The sequence below is a fragment of the Carlito syrichta genome, unplaced genomic scaffold (genome assembly GCF_000164805.1).
Source record: "Carlito syrichta isolate Samal-C Ts95f unplaced genomic scaffold, Tarsius_syrichta-2.0.1 Scaffold289019, whole genome shotgun sequence".
Classification (NCBI taxonomy): Eukaryota; Metazoa; Chordata; class Mammalia; order Primates; family Tarsiidae; genus Carlito; species Carlito syrichta.
Window position 1 is genome coordinate 2694 of NW_007233115.1, and position 25129 is coordinate 27822.

Sequence of the window (25129 nt, forward strand, 5' to 3'; positions counted from 1 at the left end):
GCTATACTCCATGGAACTTTCCCTGAAATGACACCTTTGCCTGGCTTTTTCTCCTTCCCTGTCCTGCTTCCCCCATTCCCTTGCTGGTAGCCCCTGTGAACACTTCTGCAATAAGTTATTTGCACACAAATCCTTGTTTCAGGGTCTGCTTCTTGGGAACCCCATCTGAGACACTTAAAAAAACCAAATCCAAAATAAAACAAACAAAAAAACATCAAATGGTCCTCTCTGGGAAGGAATCTGTAATTATCATTAGCTGGGACAGCCAAAGTGGGGAAGGAAAGTGGAGACCTCTGAACTAAAATGACCGTGAAAAGGCAATGCCTCACAGCATTCAGACCCAAGTCTTTGTGTGGGGAACACTGAGTCCTTGTGGTGTGTGAACTCTGAGGCACAACATCCAGGATGAGAAGAGCTCTGAGGTTTACCAGATGACCAACTGGCATTGTTCCAAGCTTTTGTCCATCAACCAGAGTAGAAGGAGGGTGAGATGTCTGCTGCATAAGGGTGATGCAGAGCAGACATGTTGCTAGGAATCAGGTTTTCCATCCAAAGTCTTGTTGGGAATCTTCCAATGAAAGGTACATGTGAAAAAACACTTACAGTTCTTTAGCTCATGACTTCATACTTGACTCTAGGCAATAAAGATGTGAACCGTCCTAGGGGGCCTGCCACATCCACAGTTTATACACACCACTGCCAGCTTGGTGGACTCATTACTTGAGGTTTCTTCAGCTTATTGCATCTGCAAGTCTTTCTCAACAGCAAGTTCCAAAGTACAGTAAGATTTTCATCCTTTAAAATTTGTAATCACACACATGTACTTCCAAGATTTTAGGCCAGATATCAGTGCTTGAATGAATTATAGAACTATTTAATAGAAATAATAAAACATCGATACAAATATAAAGACATAATCAGTATAAAATGCTTATATTTATAAAAATACTTTTAGGTAACAGTTTTCCCCTGAGGGTTGACCATGCGTGTTGCATCCATAAATATCGCTCGGCTCTGTAGCTTGCTTTCCCAAGTTCGGAGTTCATCTTCAAAAGGAAGTGGTGGTGGCCTCGGTCATGTGACCCGACCGAAGTGGCTGCCCCAGGCTGGCACCTGGGCTTGATAGAACGATGAAGAGAACAGCATCAGTGGGGCCTCCGAAAAATCTGGAGAAGATTTTCTTCTTCCAAATATGGAAGATACAAAGATCAAGAATGACAGGCTAGTGATTGGGTCACGTGATGGAAGTGTGGCAGCTCACTGGTTTTTCTGGACCCAGTCCCAACTGTCTTCGTTCTCTTTCCGGTTCTTCTCTGCTTCAATAATCTCTTTGTACCTTCGGCGAAAGAAGCCCATCTGGAAGGCAGAAAGAAATGGTTAGAAATGCTGGAGAATTGGCCATTTTGATTTCTAGCCTCTGAGAAGATGTGACCTACAATTGCAGGGTGGGAAGGCTTGGGGGACAGTTCAGGTTAAGTTGTTTTTAGAAAACACACTGGCAAGAAAAACGTCATGTGGAGTCGCTTTTCAAAATGCGTGGACTTCCCTTCCTGTAGGCAATCTTATAGTAAGTTGATTGATTGTTCCTTATAAAATGCTTCTGGTGTAGTGTTTTCCAAACTGTACTGGGGAACACTAGTTACTGAGAACTGTTCAAAGGTGTTTGGGAGCAAAAAAAAAAAAAAAAAGGTTTCGCAGTCAAATATGTTTGGGAAATGCTGCATTCTTTCTTTCTTTCTTTTAGAGATTTGTAATGTACAGTAGAATGGTAAAGATCCAATAGCTGCAGGGAGAAGAAACTTGAGGACCTGGCATTTTCCAAGCTTCTTTGGCTCTTGATAGATCTATTATCCTGAGCGATATTAGTCATCTGTGGAACTATCTGATAAGTACTGCTATCACATGGTAGGCCTTTAGATGCATCTACAGGTCTGCAGTCTACCTTGCTGTTATCTAGATCTTTTTCTTAAGCCTGTGGAATTCCTGCTGTCCTGTCCCACAGTCAGCAGCACAGTCTCACTTAGAACTAGTGTTTTGTCCTGATCCCTGACAGCAGTTTCCTTGGGCTTAGTTCTGAAGAAACCCTTCCACGCTGATGTTGCACTTGATCTTATGACTTTTCACATATGGTAAGACGAGTTTCTGGTTCTCTCACCCAGTCATCACAGCCACCCCCACCAAACACTTAAGCCACTTCTTGTAGCCCTAAGCTTACCTTTTCTCCCATGCTCAAAGAGACTTGGAATCTCTCGTCCTTTTATCAGCAGCATTAGTGGACTCTGTTTCTCAGGCCAGACATCACTCTCTGCATCTGCCCTTAAGCATGACTGATCACAGAGGGCGCACAAATGTCCCGGCTCCCTGTCCCCTTGGGTGGGATAACCCTGAGGTATGTGTTCTGCCAGAGTTTCCCAGGGAAACTTGTTAGAGGGTAAGCAGCTTGACAACACATCCCTGACTGACTTCCTTCCCTTCCATGTCTCACCTCCCAGCTCCCCAACAGTTGTTCCTGAGGTCACTTCCCAAATCAACGACTTGCACTCAAATCCTTGTTATAGTCCCTTTGAATGGGGAATTCAAACAGAGGCACACACCTGAGACATTGCTTTGCGGGTCTGTGGTTCCGCGGTATCATTAGTGTGTGATTCCCAGAGTCATATCTGAAAACTCTCAAGACTAGGCATCTCTGAGGTCTGCTGCCAACAGTACATGCATATATAAGACGTGCCTTAAACAAGTTGGGAAGCAGAACCGGCTCTCATGGGCACACCTAGTATCTTTGTTGTCTGTTTGTCCTCAGACTTCTTTGCTAGAAACCAGGCATCCAGGGAAGCATCACAGCCACCGTGATGATCATGGGATCCTTCAAGGAGGGGGAAGTAGGTGCAGACCAGAAATTGTCTGCTGCACCGTCTTCCTATCTCTGTAAAGGGGCCTATAGGCCTAGCCAGATAAAACAACAGTCAAGGGAGCCGTGGGAGCGGGGGGTGGGGGGTGGAGGGAGTGGGGGGTGAGGGGGGTGGTGGTGTCTCACCCACACTGCCAAGGAGGTCCTGAGCACTTAGAGTCCACCAGGTGGCACTGTTTGAAAGACTGGGACAGAACAGAAGCTTTCTTAGAAGCTGGCAAGTCTTGTGTTCTGAGCGTCAATCCTCAAGGCCAGTTTTGTAAAACAGCCATTGAGTTCCTGGTGTGTTTTGCCTTGGAGGGTTCTTCCCAGCATAAGATCACATTCATCCAAACCCCATGTTCTGACACCCCCACACATATGCTTGTTTCCCCTCAAACCTCTACCACCTTCTCCCCCCTGCAAGAGATATGGAATGTTCTGGTTAATTACAAAAAGTCATTGTCATCACCCTCACTGCACAGCTACAGAAGGCCAGAAAAGCAGACCCAGTATGAATGGAAATGTCTAAGAAGCTACGCTTGAAATATCATCCTTTAGAGACAAAGATGTGGCTGGCCAGGCAAATATGACCAGATGGGCTGGGTCATATGCATCTCCCATGCTGAGGACAGCATCAGCGTGAAACTCTGGCTGGGGTATAACAGGGATATAAGATTGCTTCGCATGTACCTCTGGCTGTGGATGGCGTAATGTGTTAATAATCCCAGGTTCCTCAGTTTTAATCACAGAGAAGTAATATATCCCTACCATGATACTAATCAAGCAGAATTTTAACAGTCTGCTTCCATATTATCTTCTGCATCTGTCTTAGGACTCCTTAAAGGCAGCATTTTGTTTTTTATCTCTAGTACTTAGCATCTCACCTATTCTTGGTACTAGTGATAAATTGCAAAAATGCCCACAAATCTTTATTCCTCCTGTGTCTGTGCCCTCTACCATGTGACTTTGCAGCTGTTCCCATAATGAAGTGGAATCTATTTTCCCAGCCTTAACTCTCCGCTGATACTTGCTTTGACAATTAGATGAGAGGGAGGTGATGCCGCGTCAGTCCATACTTAGTCCCCAAGGGCTCTTGTACACATTCGGTTACTAGCTTAGAACCCTGCTCTGCCCCCATGCAAACAGGTTGGTCTGAACTGCTGGAAGCTCAGAGACTACCAGCTGAGTCTCTCCCAGACCAAGCAACCCCCAACTGCCTGCAGATGCATATGAGAGTCTCGCTGAGACTAAAGAATGGCCCCCTGAGCTCAGGCAAAACTGCCAACCCATAGAACATGGGCTATGTAGATGGATGTTGCTTTCAAGATTCTGGATGTTGGGGTGGTTTATTATGCAGCATCAGTTAGCTGGTGCAGAACTCGGTATACTTTTGCTGACTTACTGAATGAATCAGACAGGCAGCTGACAGGGTTCTAGATAGAAAGCACATCAGTGTGCCTTGTCCTGCTGAGCCAAGCTTTTCTCCTTCATCTAGGAAGGACAAAAGGCATTTTCTCGTAGCTATGCTAGTTTCAGGATTTGATAGAGCGTGTAAATGATAAACAAAGGATGTAAAATACTGAACTAACTCGCACACCTGGCTTTCTTGTGTTCAGGTTTTCACGGATGTCATCCTGGTAGCCAACAGAGTGAAGGCACTGTCACTCCTGCAGGCACCCAGAAAGCAGACTCTTTTCTCTCAGTGGAGTGGTGTCAGCATTAGGCCTGAGAATCACCCCCCAGCTTCTCCCCAGCCAGCAGTGCCTGTGAAGTGGCTCTCACAGACAGCCTTGTAAACGATATCCCCCTCTTCAGCTGCAGTCCAGTCCCGTTCCCAACACAACCTGTGTGTAATCTCTTCGATGGGCGGTTGGAGCTGCCACTGATTTGTATATTTCTTCTTTGGAGCCCAAAGCCCTTTTATTAAAACGTGACACATTCTCAAGGCTAGACAGTGGTGGGTACAGTCATGCAGGCTGTGCACTGTATATAAGGGATAGGGATATCACATCACAAGTATCACAGATGAATATATTTATTACAACTATCTTCCAACAGATGGCAGTCGAGTGTCTTGCTTTAACAGAATTGGATTTTCTGAATTTTCAGACAGATTTTCTCATATGTGGATGTAAAGGGTCTTCAGAAAGGGGCGCTGTTTATTAGTTTGCACAAAGGGGCCATCTAGTCTAGTGATGACCCTGTCAACTAATATTGTTTCTTATGTGATCAAACTATACTATTCCAGAAAAGGAGAATGTTACCCTGTACTTTTGCTTAGAGCCTGGTATTAGCTTTGGACACAGTGAGCAATTGGTCTCCTGCAAACAAGTCATACCAGACTTACCCAGTACCATAATGGCCTATTCAGAAGAGACACATGGAAGAGACGTGGCATAAGGAGCCCAGAGTCCTGATTACTACTCAAGCTCCAACTAACTACCCCCTAGGCCATGAGGACAGTCATTTACTGGCTCTGAGCCTCAGTGTCCTTGTCTCTGTCCAAGAGATCAATGGCATTCCCAGACCGCTTCCAGCCCTAAAACATGATGGCAGCTTTTTCTGTCGTCTCCAAAGTGAACTCAGGACTGTAGGTTGTAGGCCATACTAAGGGGGAACGGCACAGAGTCCTTGTCCCATGTCAAGTTTCCTCAAAGATTTTTGGGAATGTTTTTAGAAAATTCAATTTTAAAAGTTTCTTTAAGTTTTGAATGAAACAAGTAAAGCTTCGTTTAATAATATTTTAAATGGTTATGCAGTTTTTGAATTCACAAAACATATGCAGTTATGCTCACTTAATTAACGTTTATAGTTTTTTGAATTATCGGATTTTAATCTTGGTTTTGCCAATGAGGGGAGTAGGCAAGGCTTGAAGGAACGGAACGGGAAGCTCTTGCTCAGATGTCTTATAGGTGTCAGAGTTAGGGCCCTTCTATGTAAGTCCAGGACTCTTAACTCATGTAACATAGTGACTGTCTGAGAATCTCATCAGAATGGAAAAAATATCAACACTTAGGGTTCAAGACCAACCAGGGCAACTTGATGAGACCTTCACCTCTACAATAAATCACAAAAACCAGCCAGGTATGGTGGCATGTGTCTGTAGTTCCAGCTACTTGGAAGGCTGAGACGGAAGGATCGCCTGAGCCCAGCAGGTTGAGGCTGCAGTGGCTGTGAGCATGCCATTGCACTCCAGCCTGGGCAAAAGTAAGACTCTAACTCAAAAATAAATAAATAAATAAAAAATCAAAATAAACAGCCCATGAAAACAAGTCACCTAAAGTAATTTGTAAGAACTGGAAAAGGCATGGTAGCCGCTAAGTCTCCTGTAGGCATGATATTATTCCTGATAGATCTCAATAAATACAGATTAATATATGAAGAATGATCTTTCTAGCTTACATTTTCTTTTCTTTTCTTTTTTTTTTACATTTTCTAATGGAGTGCCAATTAGGATTGGGGAAGTGAAAACAAAATTTAGCTAGGTTTTGTCATCCCTTGCATAACACTGAATTAAAGATAATAACCCTGAATTTGATCATCTAACAAGAACAAGGCAGTCCCTGACTTATGATGGCTTGACATAACCATTTTTTGACTTTATGATGGACTTATTGGGGTGTTAAATGCATTTTTGACTTATGATATCATAAGATAGCATCTGTGGTTCTCTTACCTGAGACACATGGTCTAAGTGAGTCACTCTTTTTTTGTTTTTGAGTTGGAACTTCACTCCGTCACCCAGGCTGGAGTGCAGTGACACGCTTACAGCCACCCCAGCATCAACCTGCTGGGCTCAGGTGATCCTTCTGCCTCAGTCTTCCAAGTAGCCAGAACTACGGGTGTGCGCTACCATGCCTAGCTAATTTTTTGATTTATTGTAGAGATGAGGTCTCGCCAATTTGCCCAGGCTGTTCCCAAACCCGTGGACACAGGCAATCCCCTCATCTCAGCCTCCCAAAGTGCTGGGATTACAGGCTTGAGCCACCGTGCCTGGCCAGTCAGTCACTCTTAATTCACATGCCAGAGGAGCTCCTTCAGCCCATCATATTACTTTATACCCAGTCCTACTTACTCCATGACTGCCAGGACCTACATTCCCCTACACTCAGGCAGTCAGTGCACCCCAAAGTTAAGCACGCCTCCCTCAGACACACAAGCCCGCTCTCGTTACTGCTCATGGGTTCCTTGGGGAGAACTTTGAGAAGTGCTGGGCAAATCTGTTTTTGCTGCCAACTATGTCCCTGAGGGGGCTGGGAAATGACTAATAGTGAGCTAAGTCAGACCCTCAGGAGCCCACACTCACTTCCATCCAATGGAGTGACTGTTTTGGGGCACTTTTTCTGGAACCTTCCAGAGCTTGCTTTGCCACCTGAGGGACAAGGGACTCTGTTAACTCTTCTGTCTGTAGCAGAAGAAACACTCACAGACACCCTAGAGGGGGAGATTCGCGCCAAGCTTTGCTTGGCTGGAGGCTGAAGGGGCAGTGCGCTTTCTGGTTTCACATCTGTGCCGACCATGATGGGGGCCTGTAGCCCCAAAGAGCAGCTCCCCAACCCTCCTGACAGACTTACACAATTATCTGATATAGCTTTGTATCCAAAAGTTGCCCCCAAGCCCCAGGGAAACAGCAGACTCCCCTGAAGAGCCCTAATGAGGGGAGTGCTGCATGAGGCATGAGCCTGACTGGGGCACCCCGCCAGCAGCACCAGCCTCTCCCTTCCAGCTCACTTTAGGGTGAGACAGGCTGACTGGACAAGGCAGTGGCGTCTGGTCTCTTGGGGGGTCATCCCCACTCCCTGGCCTTTGGGTTGCTTTCTGGGCAGAGATTCCAAGGACCTTGGACACTTTCCTCCTTTGGACTAACTAACTCAGGGCCTTGTGTTTATGGGTCTCTTCAGTGACTTGACTATTTACATAGTATGTCTCTATCTTGCAATGTTGACAGAGCAACATCAGCCCAGTATTTACTTCCAAATGTAAACAAGCCCCCACTGAATGTCTGTGGCACATGGTTCTGATTGAGGCAGCGTGCAGGGTATATGCGTGTGTGTGTGCGTGCATGTGTGTGCGTGTGTGTGTGTGTGTGTGTGTGTGTACGTATGTGTCTGTTTTCTTTTTCTTTGAAGGAGAAGCAAGGAAGGTCCTCACAGCCCAATCTGGAGGGAAGGTGATAACCCCATGACCCCAGGAGGGGCTGCCAAAACTTATACATTCTCCAAGCCATTTCACAGATTTATTTTTTAAGCATTTCTGCTTGAGGTCAGAAGTAATGCTCTCAAATAAAAACCATGCACCCAGAGTCAGCCCTAAAGCAGCAGGCTCTTGGAACAGCCCCAGCTGACAGAGAGTTCGAGGCCGCCCTTTTTGGAGGGGTGGCAAACACATTTGCAGCCTACTTCTCTGCCATTAGAGCAAACAGGTCCCTGGCCTCCTGGGAAGGGACTGGCCTCAGACCTGGCAATGCAGTGGCACTTCCCTATGCTCCAAGCCATCTTGGCTGGCAAAAAGGTCAAGGGAAGAGAGAAAGAAAAGGAGATAAGGCATCCATGGCTCAAAGTGGTAGAGGAAGATACAGAGCTTTCTCTTTCATTGAGTGGTGGCATGTGTGTTTTGGCAAACTGCAAACAGGGACAGAAGTGGGGAGGGGAGGAGTGGGGTGGAAGGGAAGGGGAGAGCTTGGAGCCCTAAATGAGGAAAGGGGGTCATCTTTCTTCTAAAGGAAACCATGCCAGTATCTTTACTCTTTTCTCATGACTAGGACTGGCTTAATGAGTTGAAGACATTTCCTAAAGGTGCAATTCACATACAAAGCTGTCATCCCTACTGTCCCTCTGGACAATTAAACCTTCTCCACATAAACAGACCTTTATGACTGTCTTGAAGAGGTGCCAGGCCCAAGCATCTCCAAGCCCCATCAGAAGTTGAAGGGAAGGAGAGGGCACTTATTTAGACTGTTGCTCCTTTAAAAAACGTTTCACATTTCAAAGTTTTCTTCCTGCATGGTGGTTTGGCAGGCTACTGTAATCTTTGCACATAAAGTTTAAATTATGGCTCCCAGTGTCTGCGAACATCTCGGCTTTGGGAAGGCTGATTAGGATCCATTTCAGAATTTGAAGAAGGGTCTGGTTAGCTTGGGGCCCTCATTGTGGATTTTGTGTCAGAGCCAAGGCCTGCTGCCGCCAAGCATGAGAGAATGCCTGAGATGCCAGCGGACAGGCCTTCTGGAAGGCCCTTGGGGAGCTGCAGAGAATCAGGGGCAGATGAGGAGGCCGGGCTGGCAGAGCGCTTAGGCAGGCAGCCTGGAGCTCTGCTCTGGGAAAGGAATTTGCTGACCCTACGAGTGGTTTCTGTTTCAGGTAAACAGTAGCACCACAGTGCACGTGCTGGGGTTGGGGGCCGTCAGGGGCTGGTAGCACAAGCCAAGGCCTGCTCACGTCTCCAGGTTCTGCTCAGCCATAGTCTCTGGTCACTTAGCTGCTTTTCCCAGAGGTCTTCATGGCTGAGTGAAGGCTCTGTGGTTTATCTCTGTCCCTTTGCCCAAGGCCTGCCACCTAGTAGAGACCCGCTACTGTTTGCCCAGTGAAGGTGCTGGCCATCTTGCAAGCCCAAGGAGTGCAGACCCACAGGCCTTGTGGCACTTTGAATGCAGCACAGCTAGTCAGTTGTGCTCTGCTCAGCTTTCAGTGCCATGTCACCATTCATGTTTATGTGGCATGCTTTGGGGAGCAACCACTTTTGGCTCCTGAGCTCAAGACAGTGGCAGTCCACCATAAGTAGCAACATCAAGAGCTACTCTAAAAGGACATTCAAGAGGCATGGCTCTATAAGGGAGCAGGACTCAGACATTGCCTGTCTGTTTTCAAATGCTCTCAGGGAGGTGGGCAACTGGTCGGCAGTGGCACCTGGGTCCACTCAATGGCTTTTCCCTTGAAAGGAATGGAGGGAATTAAACACGAAATGCACAATTATATATGGAATAAACCAGAACCATTACGATCTCCGATAGGCTAGACTTCAGGCACACTGATCAACAGGGTTCTATGCCCTGTACTGTCAATGTGACACTAGAACTCTATTCACTACACTTACTATATCATTCTTGGGGTGTAGAAATAAGAATTGGAGAAGACAAGAGGTCAGCAGTTGAAGTTTTAGGAATATGTAAGTCTTTAAAGTAATCCTACATTTTGTTTGCCTTTTCAACGCTTATTTTTTATTTTTTTTGAGTTGAGGTCTCACTCTGTCACCCAGACTGGAGTGCAGTGGCCACTCCCTGCCACTGCAGTCTCGACCTGCTGGGCTCCAGCGATCCTTCCACCTCAGCCTTCCAAGTAGATGGAACTACAGGCACGCACTACCATGCCCAGCTAATTTTTGATTTATTGTAGAGATGAGGTCTCGCCAAGTTGCCCAGGTGTGTCTCGAACCCGCGGGCTCAGGCAATCCACCCACCTCGGCCTCCCAAAGTGCTGGGATTACAGGCTGAGCCACCGAGCTTAGCCTCAACATCTTATAAAGTCATCAGATAGGTAGCCCTTTAAGAAAGAAAATACTTTTTTCCTAAGGAAAGTCCCTCTGCCATGTCCCTACTACATTATAGCTTTGCCTGAACAGACTACCTATGCCAACATGAATGTTGCACTACAATTTACTCTTTGTCTCTCTTCCCCAAGGGAGTCCAACTGTGATATTATCGATGACACCATGGGAGAGAGATGAGGTTTTGTCTATTGTAAAACAGCCTAAAATTTCTAGTTAGGCGAATTATCCTTTGTGATACTGACTTTTAAAGAAAAGATGAAGATTTTACCCAATTTCTGAACATCATGTATGTGGCCAATAAAAGATGGCCACAAAGCTGTTGCCACTTCTCCCACTGAGAAGCAGGGTCTATTTCCCTTCCTTGAACCTGGGCTGGTATGTGACAGCTTCGACCAACAGAATGGGCAGAATGACACTGTGCCAGCTAGTCTTTTAGAGAACTGGTAACTGTCACTGTGGTCTCTTGGAGCCTAAGTCACCATACAAAAAGTCAGACCATCTGCTGGAAAGACCACGTGGAGAGGTCCTGAGTTGACATGAAGAATGAGAAGGACTCGACTGAGTCCAGCCTTCCAGCTGTCCCCATTGATGTACCAGGCATGTCAGGGAAGCTGTCTTGGGCTCTGAAAACCAGCTTGGCCACCAGGCAAATGCCACTATGTGACCCCACTCAATGTCATGTGGAGTAGAAGAATCACCCCAACAAACCCTTCCAGAATCCCTGACCCAGAAATTGATAAGATATAGTGTAATGGTTGCTTAAAGTCACTCAATTCAGCACAGCATGTTATACAGCACAGCTAGCTGGTGTGATCTACTAGCCTGCAGTTTAGACGGCAGCACCACTGACAACCATCAAGTCCTGCTGGAGGGAATGCCTTGGGGGTATCTGCCTAGATTCTTTCTTTTCTATGAGTCTCTCCCCACCCCCACTGCCACTGTCTCGGGCCTGCGTCCCTTACCCCAAACTGCCATCCTGTATCTCCACCCTAGACTCAGCTGTCTGGACCCCTGGAAGACACGTGGCCCACGCTAGGCCAGGCAGATTCTTTTCTTGTCAACTCTCTGCCTCTGGCCACAGTTGACGAAAGTGGACATGTGACTTGAGATGGGCCAGGCAGATTCTCTCCCCTAGACATGTGGAACCAGGAATCAGAGGTGGCTGAGCCCTCATGTCTGTGGCTACAAGTCTCTGAGATGTGACTTTGGAGGGCTGGAGGCAACCACATTCTACAGCGTGAAGGGAAATATTGAGAAAGCCAGTCTGCCATGGGAGGAGAATGATGTGGTACATAGAGCTTCAGAGAGACGGAGCCTCCTTCTGTGGACCCTCCCTCTGCTAGGAGGGGGCGACTGGGAGTGAGTGGAGCCCAGCCTTATCTCCTGGTCTCCTGTAGGCACCACACACTCAAAAGAAAGCCCAACACCAAACTCCTCTTCTTCCCAAAAGACTTCTCATCCTGACTTCCTGGCCTGGCGTGGTGGCTCACACCTGTAATCCCAGCACTCTGGGAGGCTGAGGTAGGAGGACTGGTTGAGCCCAGGAGTTCAAGACCAGCCTGGACAACATAATGAGACTTCATAACTACAAAAATTAAAAAAAATTAGACAGGTGTGGTCATGCATGACTGTAGTCCCAGCTACTCAGGAGGCTGAGGTGGGAGGCTCACCTGAGCCCAGGAGGTTGAGGCTGTGGTAAGCTTTGATTGTGCCACTGCACTCTAGCCTGGGCGACAGAGTAAGACTCTTACTCAAAATCAGTCCATCGATCAATCCTGTCTTCCCCACTGTGCTTAAGGGCAAACACCCTTGGTCTGAAATTATGAGAGAGATGGCTACTCTTTCTTTCCACCTGACCTCTCAAGTCCAACTGGTCACCAAACCTGTCCTAACCTGGTCCCTTCCTCTCCATGGCAACTGTCCCCATCCCCACACTGTCACCAGATCTTTCTCAACACAGATCCGGTCACGGCACTGCTCTGCTTACAGACCTCTCATACCCTGCCTTTGTCCTAGTTAGTAGTAGGCCTTCACAATTGTAGTAGATGGTCTCACCGGGGGTCACCGACTGTCCTCTCGTGATAAACCTTGCAGGCTGTGCCCCACACACCTTGCTTATTTTCTTACCTCTCCTTCCCTCTGGATGGAATATCCATCGGCCCTTCCCTGCCTGGAAAATCAAACCCAACCCAAGGTCAGACTCGAATGACACCTCATTTGTGAAATGTTCTCTGCCTTCTACTGGGGGTATCCATGTGCTAAGTATTTTCCCTACATAACCTCTACATATCAAGCTAGATATGCTGGTATTCTTTTTACAGAGGAGGAGACTAAGGGTCACAGAGGGGTAAGTGACACTCCTAAGGCCTCACAGCTGGCAAGTGTGAGAACCAGGAGTGCAGGCCACAGCTGTCAGTTCACAAAACTGCTCTCATCTGCTGTGCTGTCCTATATGACCTTTTAATCCCCCCTGAGGGCGAGAGGGGGATTCACAGTGCCTTCTTTGGTTTCCAGGGCAGGGAAGAGATCTGGTGAAGTGGCCCAGACCAGGGCAGGGGCACAGTTTTCACTGCATCCTGGTGAAGGCACCAGTGTTCAGGTCAAAGCAAGGTTTCCTAAGTGTGAGTGAAATAAAACACTATTCCCGGGTGACCAGCTTGGTTGTTTTGACCCACACAGTCTCATTTAACGGCTTCCTCAAAGCTTTCCTGCCACCCATTAGTAGGGCCAGATCTGGTCTGGGTGAAGGTGTGTGGTGTGCCCTGGTTGCTGTGACCCCACTCTCCCACCCAGTCTGTGTCATAGGGTGAAGTCTGCCTTCTCAGGTCCTGGCTCTATGGATCCCACCCAGCTGGGTGACCCCAGGGTTCTGGCCACCCAAGACAGCTGTCTCCTGCAACCACACTTTCTTTAAACAAACACAGAAAAAGCAAAGAAAGCAGATGGCGGGCAAGAAGAGTAGAGGAGGTGAGACACCCTGAACAGCCAAGCCAAGTGGGGCAGCCAGAAAAGGGCACATAAGCCACATGGGGTGGGGAGGCATGGGCACAGTACTCCTGCTGTGTGCCCTGGGTGAGCCCACACACCCGACCACGGAGGAAGCAGCTCCTCTCATTGTAAGAGTCCATATAAAGGCAAAAGGAAGTCAGTCAGTCTCTCTCTCTCTCTGACACACACACACACACACACACACACACACACACACACACACACACACACACACTCACACACACCCCAGAGCCCTCAACTCAGTGAGAAGCCTGTCTTTTCAGATCTCAGACACTGAGCAGGCTTTGTTCTCCACCCACAGGCCAGAGGCCGCCTCAGCAGGAAGGAGCTGGAGTTGGAGAAAAGGAAGAATTAAGCATCTATCTGGCAAAGCAGATTAAATAAACAACAAATTGGCAGATTAAAAAACAAAAAACCGGTAGTATCCACTATTGGCAAGTAGACAGGAAAACAGACACTTGTGATACACAGCTTGTGGGAGGGTGAGTCGATATAACCTTTCTAAAGGGCAATTTGCAATAGTAAGACAAGGCGTAAAATATACATTCCTTTGACTTGGCAATTCCACATCTAAGGTTTCAACCTAACGACATAATGTGGGATTTGTGCAAATATTTGACTCCAAGGATATTCACTCTGGCACTGCTATAAGAAGCGTGAACCACAGACACAATAGCTTTAAGACAGTGCTGGAAACAGGTTAGGAACAACATGGAAAGATGTCCATAGTTTCATCTCCAGGGGAAAGTAGATTGCAAAGCTGTTCACAGGAAGTCCAAAAAGCATACGATAAACTTATTTTCAAGTACTATGTTCAACCTATTTTTTTCAACTTCCAAATACCTTTTTGAGGTAAAGTACCTTTAAACTTAAAGCAGTGGTTCCAATTGTTAATCTGAAAGAGATACAATAAACACATTATTTTCCTATGTTTCTAGACATCTTGGAAACCCTGAGTATATTTACTAAATTTTTTTCCAGATTAATAATTGAACCATGGCTTTAAATTTAGAGATGATTTGTCTGATAATATGTTGATTATATTACTGGAAAACTGAACTAACACACTATTCAAAAATAAGTTGATCTGATGAGAATGCCTGGTCTATATCTAAATATGCTAAAAAAAAGGTCAAAAAGGGTTGGGCACAGTGATGCATGCCTGTAATCCCAGCAATTTGAGAGGCCCACGTGAGAGGACTGGTTGAGCCCAGGAGTTTGAGATCAGCCTAGGCAACATAGTCAGACCACATCTCTACAAAAAATAAAAATATTAGGAGGGCATGGTGGTGTGTACCTGTGGTCTTAGCTACTCAGAAAGATAAGGCAGAAGGATCTCCTGATCCCAGGAGGTTAAGGCTGCGGTGAACCATGATCATACACACACTCCAGCCTGAGCGACAAGAGTGAGACCCCAATTCAAAAAAAAAAAAAAAAAAAAAAAGAAGAAGAAGAAAAAGAAAGAGACAACATTATGCTCATTATGGTTCTGGGATGTGAACTCCTGGGTGTTTTGCAACTTTTTTTCCAAATTGTATGCATCATGTTCGTTCAATAAATACATATTATTTTCCCAAAGAAATTAATTATTTGAATTTAAAATATCCTTCCATAATAATCTAAGACACTGTTCCCACCTGCATCTGAAACCTGGAATACCAGAGAAGTATGGACTTTGATGTTGGGAAGTCCCAGCTATGGTCCTGGGTGCTATGTTGTAACTGGGGACAAAGTGGAAACAACGGAGGGACAGACCATCACATAATGACTCTGAACCATTACTGATGAACAAGAGGCCATGAAGTAAAAAGACTCCGACCTTTGAGAGAAGAGTGGGTCGCAAAGAAATCATCCTGGACTCGGGGGGTAAAAACATCCCTTCCTTCTTTTTTTTTTTTGAGTTGAAGTCTCATTCTGTGGCCCAGGCTGGAGTATAGTGGCATGCTCATTGCCACTGCCTCAACCTGCTGGGCTCAGGTGATCCTTCCGCCTCAGCCTTCCAAGTAGCTGGAACTACAGGCACACGCCACCATGCCTGGCTAATTTTTTGATTTGTTGTAGAGATAAGGTCTCGCCAAGTTGCCCAGGCTGGTCTTGAACCCCTGAGCTCAGGCCAACCTCTCACCTCAGCCTCCAAAAGTTCTGGGATTACAGGCTGGATTCTGAGCCACCGTGCCTGGCCACCCCTTCCTTCTTAAGAGAGTGACATCTTGGTGGTGCATGCCTGTAGTTTTAGCTACTTGGAACGCTGAGGCAGAAGGATCACCTGTGCCCAGTAGGTCAAGGCTGCAGTGGCCATGAGCATGCTATTGCATTCCAGCCTGGGTGACAGAGTGAGACTCTGACTCAAAAAAAAAAGACTGACATCTGAGGTAAGACTTTTGGTAGGTATACCCTGGTAAAGGAGGCAGGTGGATCTCTGCCCTGGGCCACCCACAAATACACCACCATGGGGCCAGGAGAAGTTCCGATGAAGCTACCCAGGCCGTATTCCAGACCTGTAGCCCATCCCAGCTAACTGGGTATTCCCGGCAGAAATCTTTCTCATCTTCCTCAGGGAAAAAGAATACAAAATTGCTCTTTCCTTTTTTAATTTGTTCTTCAAGTAAATGGTAACCACCCCCTCCTAGCTGTTCCTCTCCAGGCGTCTGTTTCAGAGTTGGGTTCCCACCACCCTATACTAGGACTGCTGTAACTCCTTTGGAAAGGTAAGAGAAGAGGAGACTTTGCTTTCTCAGAAGGGGTCTAATTCCTCAGTTGGGAATGGCCTTAGAGAAGCCCAGATTCCATTTCCTGCCTGAAGGGGACATTGCCCTCTGCTGTACCTCTACCATGAAGGGAGCCTTACCAGGACACTTCCTCCCAGGTGCTCTCACCCCAGAGAAGCAAGAGAGTTGGGCGTCCATGGGTGGGGACTCCATGAGGACCTGTGCTCGTCAGACTTACCTTCCAGAGCAGCACAGCCAGCAGCAGAAAGATGAGGATTCCCACCAGCAAGCTTATGGCGATGATCCACCCTACCACATAGCCACGGGGCTCCAGGTTGTGCAAGGCCTCGAAGACCACCTAGGAAGCAATGTAAAAGTGAGAACATTTTCCAGATGGAGGCGCCATTGCATGGCAGAGCCCAGTCTGGACTCATCATTTGGAAAGAACTAAAGAGATGTGTTCAGATTGTTGTTACTAAAATATGGACTCTGCTGAGCCCTCTTCTGGTTGTAGATGGATGAATTTTTCACTCGCACCTGAAAAGTCACTTGAAATCCAATTGTCTTGAAAGGGCTGTAATGACAACTCTGATTTAAATATCATGAAGTGCACAAAAGTGTAGTGAAAACCTTCGAGGACACATGATGTTCTTGATTCAGAACAGACAACAGTTGACCTTTTATTTTGGTTTTGAAAAAAAGAACATGGGCATGTGCTCTATGTAAGACAGCACTTTTTTTTTTTTAATGGTTTCATGGTAAGTTTATTGATTTTTTTTTCCTTTTTGAAACAAGGTCTTGCTATGGTGCCCAGGCTGGTCTCGAACTCCTGGGTTCAAGTGATGCACCCATCTCAGCCTCTTGAGTAGCTAGGATTACAGATGCACACCACCATACCCAGCAAGACAGTATTTCGTTCCAAATGGCCAGTTCAGTGTATAACTTAGTGGAATTATTTAATTAACGTCAGTTTCCCCAACAGACTGTGAGCCGCACAAAGGCTCATGTACAGTGCCTAGCGTATGGAAGAAACTCACTCAAGAAGCTGTGCTGTGGTTTTCCATGGGAGCCATATGCAATTGGAGCCACTTTCTCAATTAGGCAAGTTTTGCCAACTTTTTTTTTCTTTTTCTGGGGGGAAGGGGGAAGAAGAGAGAGAGAGAAAGAAAGAGACTGGACCCCTGTCTAGTGCAGAAGCCGTTTTGCCAACTTTTACTGAAACTCAGTGGTGGATGGAGTTAGCTCATATTAGCTCATGCCAACTGTGCATTTCTTCCCAACTCTGCATCTAGTGACACCGTAATGGTATTCTGAAAGGGGCCACAGTAGGAATATTTACACTCCAGAAATTGGCAAACAAATCAGGGCTCCCCTACCCTCCTGCCAGAGAACCAACTGTGAAGCACATATCAGCTCGCCACAGACTGTCCCTTTTGGCTCTGTTTTAGCCCCACTGGTCACAGTGGAGTTTGGTTTTGTAGAATTCAAAGCCTCTACTATGTCCAGTGCTGCTAGATAACCCTCCCTAACACCCCATTGCCCAATTCAAGTTCCTTACAGCTGAAGCATAAAAATCCCGGCTCTGGGAAGCCATCATTTCCCTTGGCTCCTGGCAGTCTTGGCCCAGCCACAAGTCTTTGTCTAAGCTGTGCCATCTCTTTGGGATTTCCATCCTCCCTTGGGAAAGGCCTGCCTTAACCTAGCTCAATCCTCTGCCAAGAAGCCTCGCTGATCACCAAAGTCCAGTGGTCCAGCCTCCTGCTCGAGCCCTAGCAGTGACTGGGCACAATACTGACTTGACACTACCCAGCACTGCTTCTTTAGACATTTTAGGGCCTGACTCCCATCTCGTGCTAACATTTATCAAATATCCTCTGTGTCAGGTTCTGTGCTTTTCTTGCAGTCTAATTCATACAACCACTCCATTAGGTCTTCAGCACCTACTTTTTTTTTTTTTTTTTTTGAGTTGGAGTCTCACTCTGTTACCCAGGCTGGAGTGCAGTGGCACGTTGATGGCCACTGCAGCCTTGACCTTCTGGGCTCTGGCGATCCTTCCGCTTCAGCCTTCCAAGTAGCTGGAACTACAGGCACACGCCACCGTGCCCAGTTAATTTTTTGATTTATTGTAGAGATGAGGGCTCACCAAGTTGCATAGGATAGTCACGAATCCGTGGGCTCAGGCAATCCTCACACCTCAGCCTCCCAAAGTGCTGGGATTAAAGGCGTGACCCACGGTGCCCGGCCAACATTCTTTTTTTTTTTTTGGAGTTGGAGTTTCACTCTGTCTCCCAGGCTGGAGTGCAGTGGCATACTGCTCACGGCCACTGCAGCCTCGATCTGCTGGGCTCAGGTGATCCTTTCTGCCTCAGACTTCCAAGTAGTTGGAACTACAGGTACACGCCACCACTCTCAGCTAATTTTTTGATTTATTGTAGAAATGAGGTCTCACCAAGTTGCCCAGGCTGGTCTCAAACCCATGGGCTCAGGCAATCCTCTCACCTCAGCCTCCCAAAGTGCTGGGATTATAGGCATGAGCCACCACGTTTGGCTTTCAACATCCATTTTACAGAGGGGAACAGGGAGGTCCAGAGAGGATAAGTGATTTGCTCTGGGCTATGTAGCTCAAGTGCAGAGTCAAGATTTGAACCCAGCCAACCCCACACCATGGTGTGCCTGGCTGACTGTGGCCTTCTCTACAGACTACTCATTGATTAAATGGATTATTTCCTGTCTCTTCCCCAATGATAAGGAAAAAAAAACGTGGCCATCTCTCTCTCTCATATTCCCTCAGCTGAAGCAGGAGAGAGGGTAAATGGTCATCCATGAGACAGACAGGCTGCTGCAGTTTCACCGCAGATCCTGAGTCTGGAACATTATCTCAAGATCAGGCAGAGCAGAAACCATTCCTTCCCATGTGGGGGAATATGAAAGAAAACTGCTGGCTTGGCCTTTGGATGCAAATCCGCTGAGCCGGTGCAAGCAAAGATAAATGCTGCTTCCTGGCAAAGAAGCCTCGGTGTCCCGTCTCTCTGTGGAAGATTCCCACTACACTAGTATACTGGAATCAGATTCTCAAAGCCTGAATGCCTCATTCGAATCTTCTAGGTGCTGTTTATATTTTATTTGTGGTGCTTATGAGAGTATAGATAATTGGATGCTTGTAACAACAATATACTGATGCAGTACTTGATCTAAAAGGCTTTTGCCGACTGGCCTCTTTTCTGATAAATGCTCAGGTTTACACATATCACTCCTCAAAGATGAACTGAAAAATATTGGCTTCCTTTGTTAAGGAATAGTAATAATATAATATTGTTGGGTAGCATCAATAATCATACTATTGGTCGGGCATGGTGGCTCATGCCTGTCATTTTAGCACTTTAGAAGGCCAAAGTGAGAGGACTGCCTGAGCCCACGGGTTCGAGACCAGCCTGGAAAACTTGGTGAGACCTCATCTCTACAATAAACCAAAAAATTAGCCAGGTGTGGGGTGCATGCCTGTAGTTCCAGCTACTTGGAAGACTGAGGCAAAAGGATCAACTGAGCCCAGCAGGTCGAGGCCGCGGTGGCTGTGAGCGTGCCACTGCACTTCAGCCTGGGCAACAGAGTGAGACTCCAACTCAAAAAATAAGTAAGTAAATAAATGAACAAACAAATAAATAAATACATAAATTTAAGAAAAGAAAGAAAACTGCCTACAAAACACAGTAGGCACTTCTGGGATAGAATGAGCCCTCTGTGCAGCACACGTTCACTCACTGTATGACCTTGGGCAAGATGCTTTACCTCTCTGAAACCTTAGTTTTATTATCTGCAAAATAGCAGATCAACACCTCTCCAGAGGGTTTAATACATATACGAGGGGAACCCAAAAAACTGGAATTTATTTATTAAAAATTGTACATTTATTCTCACATGTTTAAACTTCAGTCACCTTCAAAGTACTCTCTGTTTGATGCAATACATCTATTGAGACACTTTCTTCACTGCTCAAAATAGTTTTTGAACTCAATCTTGATGCCTTTTAGTGTTTCTGTCATTTTTTGCTTCATCTCTTCCACATCGGCAAAATGTTTTCCTTTGAAGACTTTTTTCATCCAGGGAAACAAAAAAAGTTGCTCGGGGGCAAGATTGGGTGAATAGAAAGAGTGGGACACCGAGGTTATGCCGTTTGGGGTCAAAAACTGCTGAACACTCAGTGTGGAGTGGGCAGGTGCACTTGTAAATCACCCATCATTAAATGGGTCAACACTTGAAAGAATCTTCAAAAGAAATTCACTGAAGCCAAATGCAGCCTCTCCAACAATACTAGCTGGTTCACTGATGCTAATGGGTTCCTAGAACACCCACCTAGCAGGGAAAGCCTGTCCTACAAGGGGCCCCACCTTTCAAAAGATAATTCTGGTTTTTTGGGGGTTCTCCCTCCCCTTGGAACACCCCCAGCACAGCATCTGGCACAGAGCCCACCTTCCACAAATGGAGAGTGTTTCTGTTAGCAACATTATCTTTGCTGGCAGGGAGATTTTTTGAGGTTGTGCCTCGTTGTCTATTTTTCAGTTTTTAAAAATAATTTATTAAAGTCTAATAAATAGAGAAGCAAACATAGCCTAGGTATATAGCTCACTGCACTTCACAGTGAGAGTGCTAAATGCACCTGTGTAACCTGTGCCGAGATCTAGAAACGGAGTGTCCAGAAGCTCCCTTCATGCTCCCTTCCAGTCTCAGCCCTCACAAGGGTAACTGCTACCTGACCTCCAACAGTCTGGATTAGCGTCACCTGCTTTGGTCCTTTCTATGAATGGGATGACATGAACTACTAGGGATGTGTGAACCGCTGGATCTGGTTTCTTTCTCCAGTCATTACGTTTGGGAGATTCCTCCAGATTGTAACATGTCCACTCTCATTGCTGTATTATGTTCCACTGTGTGGACACACCACTGTTTATTCACTCATGCTATCACTGATGGGCACCAAGGTTGTTTCCAGTTTGGGGCTGTTACAAAGAGCGATCTTCAGACGACAGGCAATCCTGAAGGAAGAACATTTGGGGGTGGGAGGTGGTGGGACAGAAGTGGGCTCTGAAGTCTGTCACCCTAAATCCACTGTTTTCTATCTGGATCAGATGAGCAATTCCTGTCTTTAAAGGCAGACAGATTCATGTCTTTGAGCTCCTGCCTCAAGAGCTGTGGATCAAATCACCCCCTATGTTCAGACTCACAGTGTCTCATGCTAAGAGGAAAGATGGAGTAGGGGGAGGGCTGGCTCTAACTGGTCCTGTGCAACCTCAGGCAGCCAAGATACTCTCAGTTTTCTCCCTGTGAAATAGGGGTCTAGATGGGACCATGCAACAGTACTGTGGAAGTGTCTAGTGCCTGGTATGTAATAAGAATCTGTTAACTCTTCTTGTTGACAATGAGTGGCTGAAATGGGTTGTGAGTTGAGTGGGGTTTAGCTGTAAAGTCTGGCCCCCTATGCTAACCCTGAAGGCTCTCAGGGACACTGGAATCTGCATCCTAGCAAGACCACATTGGCGGTTTGATTCCGTGGATACAGAGAAGTTTAGAGTAGCTGCTATAGTTTAGTCTGGCAAATTCCACAAGCATGCCTTGTCACTTCCCCAGAATGTGTGCTACATCTCTTATTATTTTGAATGAGGCTGTTCGTCCCCTTGGACGCGTGTGCTATGCTTTGGCAGAGCCTGTTCTCTCACATCATGACTCTAATACTCTCATCTGTGGGTAATGAGTATCCTGTAGTTCTAAGAAGTCACATCACAGATTAAAAAACAAGACCCAGCCCAGCACTTTGGGAAGCCAAGGCAGGAGGGTTGCTTGAGCCCAGGAGTTTGAGACCAACCTGGGCAACATAGCAAGAACTCACCTCTAAAAAAAAAAAAAAAACAGCTGGGTGTGGTGATGTGCACATCCAGGAGACTGAGGCAGGAGGAACATTTGAGCCCAGGAGTTTGAGGCTACAGTGAGCTATGATTGCATCACTCCAGCCTGGGTAACAGAACAAGACCTCATCTCTATTAAAAACAAAAACCCAAAAACCCAAAGGAAGGAACTGCAGCACAGACTACATGGAGAATCAGTAAACACTGACAATCAGGTCTTGTAGCTACTACCAACGAGCTGGGTGATCTTGGTTAAGCCCCTGTATCTTTCTAAACATCTTTTCTCTCCATCCTTATTTCCCTTCTTTACTGCCCCAGGTCTGGACTTGTCTTCTTTCACCAAAATCATCTCAGGAGGCTTGGAGAGACCTCCCTGCTACTGGAGTTGTCTTTCTAAAACCTAGGACTCATCAAGTCACTTCTCATTTTACACTCTCAGTGGCTTCCCTTTATATCAAGCATCTAACTCAGGATACCAGGCCCTTTACAATCTGGTCTCCTCCTTACCTTTTCCAGTCCCTCGCAGGACAGTAGAAGCCTTTCCCTGTGAGAACTGTGGTCTCTGGCCTCTCTGCTGGCTGTTGCCACGAGGCATGCCCTTCCACCCTTGTCCATTTGACAAGCTCCATTATTGTCCATCTCAAAAATGTTCATAACTTTTGATTCACTAATTCTGCACATGGACATTACTCAAAGGGAAGAAATAATAAGACACAGAAAAAGTTTTGTGCTAAAAGAGAGCCACTGCAGAATTATTGTATTGGCTCAAAATTAGAAATATCCTAAATGTCTAACAACAGGGCAATAGATAAGTAAATGATGGTCAATCACAAGACTGACAATCATAGAGTGATTAAAAATGATGACAATAAAGCTGACTGTCAAAGTATAATTTTTAAAAGGTTAAAAACATGATTCCCATACAAGTATAGAGTGAACACATGGTAAAGATTTTTTTTTTATTCATTCTTGAGGAAATCTGCAAGGATGGTAAAGCTAGTTTAAAGACATCTGAAAAAAAAAAGTATAGTCACAGACCAAAAAAATGCTGTAATCAGACTATTAAACCAAATACAAAACTGGCTAATACCCTACAAGGCAATAAACTATAACCTTCGGGATTATATTTTCAGTTAGAAAGAAATCATTTTTATCATTACTGGCAAGAGTCATTGATAACTTATCAGCTTTCTACAAGTTAATATGCAACTTTGCAGTCACATATAGGTTCTAGAGAGTTAGGCAGGCCTGTTAGACCAGTGCTTCTCAAGTTTTATTACGCATATGAATCACGTGAGGAGTTTTGTTAAAATGCAAAGATTCTGAGATTTGTGAGTCTGGAATGGGACCACCGAGAGCCTTACTTTAAATAAGCTCCCCCAAGATACTGAGGCTCCTGGTCCATGGCCCTGCTTTGAGTGGAAAAGGGATATGGAAGGCTCCAGTATGACACTGAAAGGATGTGGAATCATCTTTTTGCCTGATTTCCAAATTTTAGATACTTTTGAAAACATAGTAATAATATGGGAAAAGTGATAAGGGTTATAATTCTGTGTTAAAAAATAATATTATTTAATATATAAAGCTTCAGCTTTGCAGAAAATGGTAGGAAATATAAAAATAGACGTTTTCTGAGATTATGAGTATTTTAAATCTTTTCTACTCTTTACTATTAAAATTTTTTAAACTGAGTATTTAAAGCCAAGTAAAACATTTTTTTTAAATGAGAGACTGCAGCAACATCTCCTCTTCCAAGAAGCCTGCCCTACTTCCCTATTTTCAGCAGAATTAATCATTCTCTGAGCTCTTGGAAACATAGCAATTTTCAGCTTCCTTTCGCATAGGAAATCTACTGTAGCACCCCAATGTATAAAACAGAAAGAAGTGGAGCTTCTCTGGTTGTAAAGAAGGTAGGTAACTGATGCCCAGCCAACTCAGTCCTTTTTTACAAGTCCTGTCCCTCTCTCCTTAGCCCCAGCAACACCTGAACCAACTCAGGGAAACCTGTGGCTACACAAAACTGAGTTCTAAAACTGCAGCTGAATGGATCATAGTCCCAGTTCTAAGTCCTTTTGCTCTGTAAGGTAATCATGAAACTTCCTGCCTATGGACTCCAGTAAACTGTGGATTCTTGAATGCACGTCTTCCTGTCACCTGAACCAGGGTAGTGATTCAAAGTATGATTCACAAATGTACAAATTAATACATTCAACATCCTTTCTGCCATCACATCGTATGAAGCATGAATATGATTCATCTGCAACGAAAACATGGAATTTGAAACTGGAGTTTCTGAGTGGGATTATGTTCTCTCTACTTCAAAAATACATTTGTAAATGTTATTTTTTTAGGAGAGTCCTGTCTGTCTGCCTATCTGTCTATCTATCTATCCATCCATTCACCCACCTGTCCATCCCATCTGCCCATCAGTCCATCTACCCTGTCTGTTCATCTGTCCTTTCATCCATCCTATATGTCTATCTGTTCATCCACCCACTCACCTGTTCACCCATCCATCTGCCCATCAGTTCATCTACCCTGTCTGTTCATCTGTCCTTTCATCCATCCAGCCAATGTGTATATAGCACCTACTATGTGTCAGACATTGTGGAGATTCACTGATGGATAAAACAGCATCTTTGTTCTCAAAGAACTTCCAACTTCTAGAGAATGTTGGCCAATCAGACAAAAAAAAAAAAAAGGCAAAATCATAACCATGGAAAGTCCCACAAGGAGAGGCTCATAGTTCTACAAGACTCTGAGAGAGGCATGGGGGTAGTGGTGGTCAGGAAAGAGCTCCCTGAGGAATTGCTTCAGGACAGGTAGAAGTTAACTGGCCAAAAAGGGGAGGGAACACCATCCCAAGGAGAGGGAACAGCATGTGCAAATTCCCTTTGGCAGGAGTGAGGCACTGCCATTCACCAGTGGGTTGGAGAAAACAGAATGAACAAGAAGTCATAGGAAGTCATTCACTAGTGAGGCTGGAGAGACAGGAAGATCTGGAGGCCACATTAAGAATTTCATACCCTAGCTGGGCTCGGTGGCTCAGCCTGTAGTCCCGCGCCGTTGGGAGGCTGAAG

General features: G+C 45.7%; 1 protein-coding gene across 1 annotated transcript in view; it reads right to left on the bottom strand.

The window, feature by feature from the left end:
• Nucleotides 1-853: 853 nt before the first annotated feature.
• Nucleotides 854-25129, bottom strand: part of LOC103256188 (integrin alpha-9-like) — a 199028-nt gene continuing 174752 nt past the window's right edge. Inside the window, exons 15-16 of the mRNA XM_021710451.1 lie at nucleotides 16391-16510; nucleotides 854-1356 (exon numbers count right to left, since the gene is read on the bottom strand). Coding sequence (XP_021566126.1) covers nucleotides 1258-1356; nucleotides 16391-16510 — 219 coding nt within the window. The 3' untranslated portion in view covers nucleotides 854-1257. The remainder of the gene's footprint in view (nucleotides 1357-16390; nucleotides 16511-25129) is intronic.